Source organism: Aotus nancymaae, unplaced genomic scaffold (assembly GCF_030222135.1).
Source record: "Aotus nancymaae isolate 86718 unplaced genomic scaffold, 86718_ANA_hifiasm-v0.15.2.pri h1tg000092l, whole genome shotgun sequence".
Lineage (NCBI taxonomy): Eukaryota > Metazoa > Chordata > Mammalia > Primates > Aotidae > Aotus > Aotus nancymaae.
The window spans coordinates 5,333,138-5,345,553 of NW_026988507.1; the positions used below are offsets into that span (position 1 = coordinate 5,333,138).

At 35.0% G+C, this 12,416-nt stretch overlaps 1 protein-coding gene across 5 annotated transcripts in view; it reads left to right on the forward strand.

The window, feature by feature from the left end:
- Nucleotides 1-12,416, forward strand: part of NELL2 (neural EGFL like 2) — a 428,916-nt gene that overhangs the window by 154,371 nt on the left and 262,129 nt on the right. For all 5 annotated transcript variants that reach the window (XM_064369806.1, XM_064369807.1, XM_064369805.1 and 2 more), the window contains exons 5-8: nucleotides 9,055-9,228; nucleotides 9,318-9,414; nucleotides 11,622-11,694; nucleotides 11,811-11,893. In XM_064369806.1, coding sequence (XP_064225876.1) covers nucleotides 9,055-9,228; nucleotides 9,318-9,414; nucleotides 11,622-11,694; nucleotides 11,811-11,893 — 427 coding nt within the window. The remainder of the gene's footprint in view (nucleotides 1-9,054; nucleotides 9,229-9,317; nucleotides 9,415-11,621; nucleotides 11,695-11,810; nucleotides 11,894-12,416) is intronic.

Below are 12,416 nucleotides of genomic sequence, written 5' to 3' on the forward strand. Positions count from 1 at the left end.
AGCTGTCCTTTCTATATGTCCTCTTGAATGTCCATTAGGTACCTTAAATGGAACATATCTAAATTTAAACACTTGATTCCCCTTATCTAAACTTACCCTTCTTAAAGTCTCCGTCTCAGTCTGTGGCATCTCTTATCTTCCATTTGCTCAAATAGAAAACATTGGAGTCAAAAGATCCAACTCCACTTTTTTTTTTTTAGTTTTGTTTTTTCAAAACTCCACATCAGCAGATTATATCAGCTCTATTTTCCAAGTATATGCAAAATAGAACCATTTCCCACCAATCTACCACTACTACCCTGGTCCAAGACACCATCATGTCTCCTGTGAATTACTGCAGGAGCTCTATACCAAGCAGTGTACACTGTACCCTATTTGTAGTCTTTTGTGCCTCGCTCCCCTCCTACACTTCCCCCTAAGTCCCCAAAATCCATTGTATATTCTTATGATTTTGTGTCCTCATAGATTATCTCCCACGTATCAGTGAGAACATATGATGTTTGGTTTTCCATTCCTGAGTTACTTTACCTAGAACAATAGTCTCCAATCTCATGCAGTGCCATTAATGCATTCCTTTTTATGGCTAAGTAGTATTCCAGCACATATATAAGTTTTTATGTACATATACACACACACACATACGTACATATATACACACACACTTATACACACACACATTGAACACGTAGAAAGAAATTCAGAGCTCAAGTACAAGGTCTTTGAATTAACCCAATCCAACAAAGACAAAGAAAAAAGAATAAGAAAATATGAACAAAGTCTCCAAGAAGTCTGGGATTATGTTAAATGACCAAACCTAAGAATAATTGGTGTTTTATCAGTGAACTTTCCTCTTGCTGTCTATCTCATTTCTTAGGTAATTAGTTACTGTTTTATAAATTTAGGAGTTCCACTGTTAGGTGCATGTTTGTTCAGGACTGTGACATTTTCTTGTTAGACTAGGCTTTTTACCATCATATAATGTCCCTCTTTGTCTCTTTGAATTTTGGTTCCTTTAAAGTTTGTTTTGTCTGATAGAAGAATAGCTACACCTGCTGGCTTTTTGTGTCCATTTGCATGAAATGCCTTTTTCCATCCCTTTACTTTATGTGAGTGCTTATATGTTAGGTGAATCTCCTGAAGGCAGCAGATAGTTGGCTGGTGTGTTCTTATCCATTCTGCAGTTCTGTATCTCTTAGGGGAGCATTTAGGTCATTTACATTCAATATTAGTATTGAAATGTGAGGTGCCATTGCATTCAAGGTGCTCTTTGTTGCCTGTGTACTTTTTGTTGTTGTTTTGTGTTTTTGCTTTTTACATTGCATTTTTATTTTATAGGTCCTGTGTGATTATGCTTTAAAGAGGTTCTGTTTTGATGTATTTCCAGGATTTGTTATAAATTTTAGAGCTCCTTTTCACAGTACTTGTAGTGGTGGCTTGGTAGTGATGATTTCTCTCTGCATTTGTTAGTCTCAAAAAGACTGTATCTTTCCTTCATATATGATGCTTAGTTTCACTGGATAAAAAATTCCTGGCTGATAATTGTTTTGTTTGAGGAGGCTGAAGATAGGGCCCCAATCCCTTCCAGCTGGTGGGATTTCTGTTAAGAAATTTGCTGTTAACCTGATACATTTATAGGGTATAAATCATAAAGATATAAGGTTATATTGAGTATATAACCTTATATTGAGTATATATCTTTATGATTATAAGTAACTATAAGATTATATATTGTTATATGTATTATAATTATATATATATAATATAATTATATAATATATTATTATATAAAGGAATAACTATGTGCCTACATTTCTAATTCTTTTCTAAATCAATATTTATATGGGAACAAGCTGAGGTTTCAGACCCTTGCCACGGCACTTGCAGGGTTTCCCCCCTACAGGTGGGGGTTGAGGTTCTCAGGTCAATGGAGTTGTGAACCTAGTAGGATAATGGCTGCCTCTGCTGAGTCATGAAGGTTGTCAGGGAAATGGGGGAAAGCTGGCAGTCACAGGCCTCACCAAGCTCCCACGAAATCCAAAGGGGCAGTCTCACTCCCACTGTGGCCCACTCCAACAGCCTAGAGTCTGTTTCCAGGCGGTGGGTGAGCTAGGCTTCAGAACTTGCTCGAGGCTACCCACCTCCCAGCTGCGAAAGAACAGGGCTTTGGTTCTTTGCTCGGCTATGGAGTCTGCACACTGGATTCATGTCCTCCCCCAAGTTCTGGCCAGGAGGCTTCTTGCCCAGTTTAAATTGTTACAAAGTTCAGCTGGAGATTTCCTTCGCCTGTGGCATTTTTACCTGTGCCTCTGGCCACCCTCCCAAAGGATCCCTGTGGTCCCAGCCAGGAATGGCCTGCCTGGGGACTCATCAAGCTCCCAGGGCCTTTCCTGCTGCTTCCTCTACCCCTGTATTTCGCTGGGTTCTCTAGATTGACTCAGCTCCAGGTAAATTTGGAAACTTCTTCCTCAAATAGACCTTCAGTTTCCCCAGTGGGGATGTGTGTTAGGGAGAAGAGGATCTCCCTTTCCTGTTTCCACAGTTGGAGCACTCACAGTGTTTGGGGTGTCTCCCGGGTCCTGCAGGAGCAATCTGCTTCCTTCAGAGGGTCTGTGGGTCCTCTAGGGATTCCTGGTTTATTCTTGCAGTTGATCTAGAGCTAAAATTCACCATGTGAGTGTACACACACTGCTCTGTTCAGCTGAGTTGGAGCTGCAATCTAATCCTGCCTCCCATCTGCCATAATAATACCATTCTCCCCATGTTCTGTTTCTTTTATTGCTGAGTTTTGAGAGTTCTTTTTTATTCTAGATAGTAGTCGTTTGTCAGATATTTGATTTGCAAATATTTTCTTTCAAACTGTAGCATGTTTTTCATCTTTTCACAAGGTCTTAAAATGCACAAAAGTTTCCCTTTTTGATGGTGTCCAGTTTATCAATTTTTACCTTTTATGGTTTCTTTTGCTGTGTGGAAGCACTTTAGTTTAATTATATTCCATTTGTCAATTTGGGCTTTTGTTACCATTGCTTTTGGTGGTTTAGTCATAAAGACTTTGCCCATGCCCATGTCCTGAATGGTACTGCCTAGGTTTTCTTCTAGGGTTTTTATGGTTATAGGTTTTATGTTTAAGTTGTAAGTTTTATGTTTAAGTCTTTAATACATCTTGAGTTAATTTTTGTATAAGGTGTAAGGAAGGGGTCTAACTTCAGTTTTCTGCATATGGCTAGTCAGTTTTCCCAGCACTGTTTATTAAATAGGGAATCTTTTCCTTATTGCTTGTTTTTGTCAGGTTTGTCAAAGTTCAGATGGTTGTACATATGTGGTATTATTTCTGAGGCCTCTGTTTTGTTTCATTGGTCTATACATATGTTTTGGTACAAGTACCATGCTGTTTTGGTTACTGTAGCCTTGTAGTATAGTTTGAAGTCAGGTAGCATGATGCTTCTAGTGTTGTTCTTTTTGCTTAGGGTTATCTTGGTTATATGGGCTCTTTTTTGGTTCCATATGAAATTTAAAGTAGTCTAATTCTGTTAAAAAAGTCAATGGTAGCTTGATGGGGTTAGCATTGAATCTATAAATTACTTTGGTCAGTGTGGTCATTTTCATGATACTGATTCTCCTATCCATGAGCATGGAATGTTTTTCCATTTGTTTATGTCCTCTCATTTCCTTGAGCAGTGATTTGTAGTTCTCCTTGAAGAGGTTCTTCATGTCTCTTGTAAGTTTTATTCCTAGGTATTTTATTCTCTTTGTAGCAATTATGAATGGTAGTTCACTCATGATTTGGCTCTCTGTTTATCTATTATTGGTGTATAGGAATGCTTGTGAATTTTGCACATTGATTTTATATCTTGAGACTTTGCTGAATTTACTTATCAGCTCAAGGAGATTTTGTGCTGAGACGATGGTGTTTTCTAAATATACAATCATGTCATCTGCCAACAGAGACAATTTGATTTCCTCTCTTCCTATTTGAATACGCTTTATTTCTTTTTCTTGCCTGATTGCCCTGTCCAGAACTTCCAATACTACGTTAAATAGGAGTGGTTAGAGAGGGCATCCTTGTCTTGTGCTGGTTTTCAAAGGGAATGCTTCCAGCTTTTGCCCATTCAGTATGACATTGGCTTTGTCATAAATAGCTCTTATTATTTTTAGATAAGCTTCATCAATACCTAATTTATTGAGAGTTTTTAGCATGAAGAGGTGTTGAATTTTATCGAAGGCCTTTTTTGCATCTGTTGAGATAATCATGTAGTTTTTGTCATTGGTTCTGTTTATGTGATGGATTACATTTATTGATTTGCATATGTTGAACCATCCTTACATCCCAGGGATGAAGTGGACTTGATCATGGTGGATAAGCTTTTTGATGTGCTGCTGAATTCGGTTTGCCAGTATTTTATAGAGAATTTTTTCATCGATGTTCATCAGGGATATTGGCCTAAAATTTTCTTTTTTTGTTGTGTCTCTGCCAGGTTTTGGTATCAGGATGATGCTGGCCTCATAAAATAAGTTTGGGAGGAGTCACTCTTTTTCTGTTTTTTGGAATAGTTTCAGAAGGAATGGCACTAGCTCCTCTAGATTCATTGAGGTTTTCCATGTAGGCAATCATATAGTCTGCAAATATAGACTTCATAACTTCTTTTCTTTTCTGCATTCCTTTTCCTTTCTTTTCTGCATTCCTTTTCCTTTCTTTTCTTATTGCACTAACTAGCGCTTTCAGCACTATGTTGAATGAGAATGATGAGAACAGAAAGGTTTGCCTTATTCTTGATGTTAGGGAGAAAGCATCTAGTCTTTTATTATTGAGTATGATGTTAACTGTAGTTTTTTTGTGGTTGCTTTATAGTAGGTTGAGACAGTTCCCCGTTATTCTTATTTTTCTGAGAGTTTCATCTTGAGTGGGTGTTGAATTTTGTCAAATGCTTTTTCTGCACAAGTCAATATGATAAAATAATTTTTATTCTTTTGTTATCCAATATAGTGAATTGATTTTTAAATATTGAACCAGCCTGGTGTCCCTAGAATAAAGCCCACTTGTTTATGGTATATCATTGTTTTTATATATTGTGAAATTCTATTTGTTAACATTTTTTTGTATACGGTCTTTAGTTTTTCTTTTTTGTACTATCTTTATGTGGTTTTTGGTATCAAGGCAATATAAACTACATAACATTAATTTATTAGTTTTTCTCTCTGTTACTTTCTGGAAGAAATTGTGTAGAATTGAATGACTTATTTTAGTATGTGAGAAAATTTTCCAATGAAACTGTCTGGGCCTGGAGATTTAATTTTTTGGAGTTTTAAACTTATGAGATCAGTTTTTTAAGAAAATAATTATAGGACTATACAAGTAATCTATTTCATATTCTATTAAGTTGTGTCTTTTGAAGAATTAGTTCATTTTGTGTCATTTGTCAAGTTTTCATGTCTAGAGTTTAGTATTCCCATATTAAACTTTCAATATCTGTAGTATCTGTAATGAAATCTCCTGGTTTTTTATCTTTTCTCTTTTTTCTTAGTTAGCTCATTAATTTTATTGATCTTTTAAAAGAACCAGCTTGTGGTTCATTGATTTTTCTCTATTTTTTAACTTTTATTCATTTTTGCTCTTCCTTTTTTTTTGCTCTATAGATGGGAGCTTATTGATTTGGGACTTAACTTTTAGTGCTATAAATTTCTCTCTCAAGTATTGTTTTACCTGTTTTTTGCAAATTTTGATATTTTATTTCAATTTTAACTTAGTTTTAAGTATTTTTTAAAAATTTCCCTGAGACTTTCTCTTTGACCTGTGGATGATTTAGAAATATATTTAGTTTCAAAGCATTTGGAGATTATCTGGTTATTGATTTTCAATATGATTCTGTTATGGTTGGAAAGCACACACTATCTGATTTAAATTCTTTTAAATGTTGAGTTTTATTTTATGGCCCAAGGTATGGTCTTTCTTGGTATATAAATCCCATGGGAACTTGAAAGGAACGTGTTGGGTGGCATGTTCTATAAATGTTGAGTAGATCCTGTTGCTTGATGGTGTTTTTGAGTTATATATCGATTTTTTGGCTAATTGTTCAAATAATTGTTGAAACAAGGGCATTGATGTCTCCAACTGTAATTGTGGATTTAACCATTTAGTTTTTTCAATTCTATCAGTTTTTGCTTCACATATTTTGCAGCTCTGTGTTTTTGGTAATACACGTTTAGAATTGCTGTGCTTCTTAATGGATTGATTGTTTTCATCATTTTATAGCATCTCTATCTGTCTTTGGCATTTTTTTTTTTGCTCTGAAATCTATTTTTCTGATATTCATTTAGCCACTTCTGCTTTCCATTGATAAATAATTTCAGTATATATTATTTTTTATTTGTTCACTTTCAAACTGCCTATACTGTGTATTTGAAGTGAGTTTCTTGCAGACAGAATATGATCATGGTTTTTAATCCCTTCTGCTAATCTCTTTCTTTTAATTGTTGTATGTAGACTATTTACTTTAAATAAAATTATATATATGCTTGAGTTTAAGTCTGCCACTTTATTTTTTATTTCATATTTGTTCTCTGTTTTATTTTTTTGTTATTTTTTCTTAACATGAGCTACTTGTTTTACAATTTTATTTTATCTGTATGTTTATGAGTGTGTCTCTTTGTATAGCTTTGTAAGTGGTTGCTGTAGATATTCCACCATATATACATAACTTATGACTGATTGCTCATGTAGTCATTTTACCAGTTCAAGTGACGTATAGAAATTTTAGCTCTTTTTGTGTTCCTTTACCCTCACTCATTTATAATATAGTTTCTTTAAATATTTTTTAACATACATTTAGGACACAAACTCTTTTGCTTCTATTTTGAGCTACTGCTTCAATTGTCAAACATACTTCAGAAAACTCAAGAGGAAAAAGAAAGCTTATTGTATTTACCTATATATTTTTTTACATACTGTGTTTCTTTCTGCCTTCCTGGTTTTCCAGAGTTTTTTATTTTATCTTTTTCTTTCTGTTTAGAGATCATTATTTTGCTGTTCTTTTAAAGTAGGTCTTCTCATGACAAATACTATTAGTTTTCCTTTATCTGAGAATATCTTGATTTCTCCTTCATTCCTGAAGGATGTTTTTGCTGGGTATACAATTCTATGTAAACAGTTGTTTGGCTTTCATCACATGAAAAATATTTTACCCCTGTAATCCCACCTACTCTGGAGGCTGAGGCAGGAGAATTGCCTGAACCCAGGAGGCAGAGGTTGCGGTGAGCCGAGATCACACCATTGCACTCCAGCCGGGGTAACAAGAGCGAAACTCTGTCTCAAAAAAAAAAAAAATATTTTACCACTTTTTCATGGCTTCCATGGTGTCTGCTGAGAAATACACTGTCACTCTAATTTTCTTTTGTACTTAATGTGCAAGATTTTCTCTGTCTGCTTTCAATATTTTTTTTTTGTTTTTGTTTTTCAGAAGATTGATTATTTTATGGCTTGATACGAAGTTAAAAAATTGTTATGAGTTTTTCTTGTTTAGGGTTTCCTTAGATTCTTAAATCTGTGAGTTTGTATCTCTTGCCAAATTTGAAAGGTGTTCAGCCATTATTTCTTCAAGTATTGTTTTTTAAGTTCGCCTTCTTTCTCCTCTCTTTTTTGAATGCTAGTGATACAAATGTTAGATTTTTTGTTATAAAAGAGCTCTTTAAGATTCTGTTCAACTTCTTTTTTCAGTGTATCTTCTCTCTATTTGTCACATTGGATACTTTTTTTTTCCTGTCTTCCAGTTAACTGATTCTTTTCATGGTCACTTTTGTTGTGCTGTATAGCTTATCCACTGAGCTTTTTATTTCAGTTATTGTAGTGTTTGGTTCTGAAATTTCTATTTGGTGTTAAACAAAATTTTCCATTTTTCTTTACTGAAACATTCTATTTTTTCATTTAAGTCTGTTCATAATAGTTTGTTTTTGTCCATGCTGCTTTGAAATATTTGTTGGGTAATTCTAACATCCTTATCATTTTAGTCTTGATTCTGTTCTTTGTCTTTTTACAATCAGTTGGCGATGTCTTTGGTTCTTTCTATAATTAATGATTTTTTTACTGAAACCTGGACACTTTTGTATCATGTTCTGAGACTTGAATCTTATTTAACCTGCCTGTTTTCTCTGACAGTGCTTTGGCCGGGGAAGGGAGGGTGTCATCTTGTTACTGCCAGGTGGAAATAGAAGTCTAGATTCCCCAATTGCCTTTGTTCACAGTTGAGGGGGAAGCTTCTTTTATTTCTGAGTTGAGGGCAGTTCCAGTTATCTATATGGTTTCTGCTGGTACTGTGGTAGGGGTGGTTTTATTATTGCTGGATGATGGTAAAACTCCTGACTCTGCAGTAGGTTTCCTTTGATACTATCCCAGTGGGGAAAGGGAATTGTGCTTCATTATTTCCAAATGGAGATGGAAGTCCAGGCTCCTCATCATATGGTCTTCACTAGTGCTATAGGGTTGTGGGGGCTCATTACTGCCTGGCAGGATTAATAGTCTTGGCTCTCAACTTGGCCTTCTCTGACACTACTCTGGTGTTAGGTGCCTCATTTCTGCTTGAACAGGGTAGAAATCTATGTTTCTCACTTAGCTTTTGGTTGGCATGGTTTGGGATGGGGTCACAGTTTTTTCTGTGATGTTTGAATGGAACCGAGAGATTATTTCAAGAAGTTTCTTTCTTGCTAGGCTGATCCTTATTTTTCCTTTGGCTAGAGAAAGCAGGCTCATCTTGGGGATTTTTTAGGTCTACATTTATTGATATTTCCAGTTTGTGGGCTTCTTTCACTCCAGTCTAGGATATATGACACAAAATGGAAACCCATTGAACTCACTACTATATTGTTCCTTGGATTCTGAATATCTTTCTTTTCTCTATCTTCCAGATTCTTCTGTGTGTTGTTTTTTTTTTTGTATATGATGTCTGGTTGTACTTTGTGAGAGAACTAAGAAATATACATCTGTTCCATCCTTCTGTAGGCAGAGGTCACCTCAATCATTTTTGAACTTTATTTTTTACGTATCCCATGTGGCTCTTCTCTCTGCAGGTACTTGGAACTTGAAAGCAGTGGCCATCGGAATGAAGTCAGACTGCATTACCGCTCAGGCAGTCACCGCCCTCACACAGAAGTGTTTCCTTACATTTTGGCTGACGACAAGTGGCACAAGCTCTCCTTAGCCATCAGTGCTTCCCATTTGATTTTACACATTGACTGCAATAAGTAAGTGTAATGTCCTCATTTTAGGAAATGGAAGATTCTAAGAAATGACTGTCTACTCACGTTCCTTCTTTGATGTTTCTTTTTTGCAGAATTTATGAAAGGGTGGTAGAAAAGCCCTCCACAGACTTGCCTCTAGGCGCAACATTTTGGCTAGGACAGAGAAATAATGCACATGGATATTTTAAGGTATCTTTTGGCAAAAGTCTGAGAATAAAATGTAAATGTTTTCTAATGAGTTTCAAAAAGTAGATTTTAGTTTTTATGGTGTGAAACAAAATAATTTGATTTATAAGTTAGAAAATTTGTGTCTATTTCTTTTTTTAAACAGTAGTATTTTATTTAGCCAGCAAACATTATTTTCTCTTCTTTTTTCAATGTGTTTAATCTTTAGGCAGTGCAGAAATGATCACAAGGCTGCAATCAGGGCAGTTGACATGTCATTCTTTGAATTAATCTTTCAATGTAATGAAAATCTAAAATGTTAACATACAAATAAACTCTGAAATGATACTTTTACAATGATGTTAATAGAGGATTGAAAGCTTTCTAGTATATATTATTCATGGTCTCATACTGCAGAAAGTGAGAAAGGAATACACCTATGTGCACAAATCTGTCAAAAGAGAAAGCAGCCATAATTTATGTATTTTCCTTTAGTATGTACTTAGAGACAATACTTCATAGAATTTCATCATTGGAGAGGCTCTAAAGGACATGTCACTTCTTTCCATATTTTAAAGATGAAGAAATAAAGTCCAGAATATTGCTTGACTACAAGCCCATAGTATAATCATTTTCCCCCAGTGACTATTACAGTGCCTACAACATGGAAGTGGCTCAACGATTACCAAATCAAAGAAGGATAAGTGATAGATTTAACTCATAGATTTCAAGGTAGAATGGGTACTGGCAAATTTAATTATTTTCTAAGCAAAGTTTACAATTCTATAAAGGTGTTTTGGAAACTTATTTAAACATTGTTACCAGGAAACCAGATACTTGAAATATATGATTCCATCTAATCCTAGCCTTGCTAGTCTTGATGCAGGGTCTTTTTTTTTTTCAATTTTACTATGCACAAACCTGCACAGAGGGGTTAAGTGACTTGCTCAAATCCAGGAAACTAGTAAGTGACACAAATAGGAAATTGACTCCATGCTTGCAAATCCTAAAATCATGCTCTTTTCCCAGGTAAGGGATGGCAGATGTGTGTTGTGAATGCCAAATCTCTTCTCTATTGAATCATGAGTCTTTCCCATGGAGGCTGAGTGTGGCCTCAGAATCTCCACACATCAATTATGTGTACAACCTTAGGGGTCATTCTCTTTATTGCAGTCTGTAAATAGTATCCATTAGAGTTGTACAGTGCACAAACTATATAACTGTACTTGGTAGCCTTATTTTTATGTTGCTGCTTCTGAGTGATAGGAGTTGTTACATAATTTGCTTCCATCTAATCCTACCCTTGCTAGTCCAGTAGTTGGTGAATTTTTATAGGTACATTTAAAATTATCTTGATATCATGTTGGTACTGTTATCCCTATCATTAGATATTTTGTTTGCATTTTTTCCAATGGATAAAGTAAAATAATAATTTAATAAAATATATAAAGGCCATGAAGAAAGGAGGGGGTGGGTGGCAGATAAAAGAGACAGCTGGATGTGTCTGACAGATCATTTCTGAGCCACCATTGTCCTTTGCTTTAAGACCCCAGCAAGCTGGAAGCTAATTATACCTTAATAAGTAGGCATGTAAATTTTGCCTATAAATGTGGTAAAACTTACTGTGTAAAACAGGTCATTTCCAGCTAGCATTTAAAAAATTCATGCTAAACTTTCTGTATGCATAAGAACTCATCACTCTATCTTGCTGTAGCTGTTTAATAAATCTGTTGTCCTTTTTGAACTGAGAAATTAGTGTTAAAAGATCCAAATGAAAAAGGAGAAATGCTCAAATGAGCATGCTTTCATGACTCAGTGTTTCTATCATTTTCAATAATTAAAGTTAATTTAAAATTGGTATCAATGTCAGAGTTGCTGAAGCCAGAACTGATTATCAGGTTGATTTTTTAAAGGTCATTTTCAAGCCCATTAGTGGCTAACTAAAAATAACTTCTCAAAACAACATAACTATTGCCTCTTAATTATATCTTGACATTTAAATCTTAAGGCTTTAAAAACATTATCAATAGGAGAATACATGGGGAATCATCTATTGTGCCTGATTAATTTCCTTCCCTTTGGTATGAAGTAGAAATAAAGCATTAACAAAGACTTTTTACTCAGGGATTTTGGTAAGTCTATTCTGTAATGCTTTTCTTCATGAACTTGACCATTGAACATAATTTGGGTAAATGAAAGTAATATGTCTTTTTTTTATTTTTCATACACAGGGTATAATGCAAGATGTGCAATTACTTGTCATGCCCCAGGGATTTATCGCTCAGTGCCCAGATCTTAATCGCAGTAAGTCTATTAGTTCTTGCACTGTGGAGTTCCCATATATTAGTTGTCAGCATAGACTTAACCAGATTGAACCCCTTACAAATGCATCTTGATCAATGTAGTGTTTGTAATTCCAGCCTGTCCAACTTGCAATGACTTCCACGGACTTGTGCAGAAAATCATGGAGCTACAGGATATTTTAGCCAAAACATCAGCCAAGGTAAAAGCTACTCAAAAATACAGTGAGGAAGCTTAAAAATCCTTGATGTTCCTAATACTTCCTTTTATAACCATAGATTTTCCCCTCAAGGGTATTCTTATACCATACTGTTTGCTAGGACGGAATCTAAATCCCTGCTTAAGGAAAGGCTTATAAATATTAAAATTCTAGCCATCTGTATAACAAATGGTTCAGCAAATCAGGAATGAGGAAGATTACCTGGTTTATACACTGCTTACTACAGGAGGATTTATTGTTTAGTTTTATTTATTTATTTATTTTTTTATTGCATTTTAGGTATGTACCCCAAAACCTATTGTTTAGTTTTTATTATTATTTATTTTTATTTAGCTTTTCATTACAAGTAAGGAGGCAGGAAGACAGTGTCAAGAATATAGACACCAGAATCATATCAAGGAAATGGAACCACAGATGCTTTCTACCACTATGTTACAGTTCTAGGATTATTTACTAATATCATAAGCACATAGGTTTACCTACAATTTCACCAGACTTATAATTT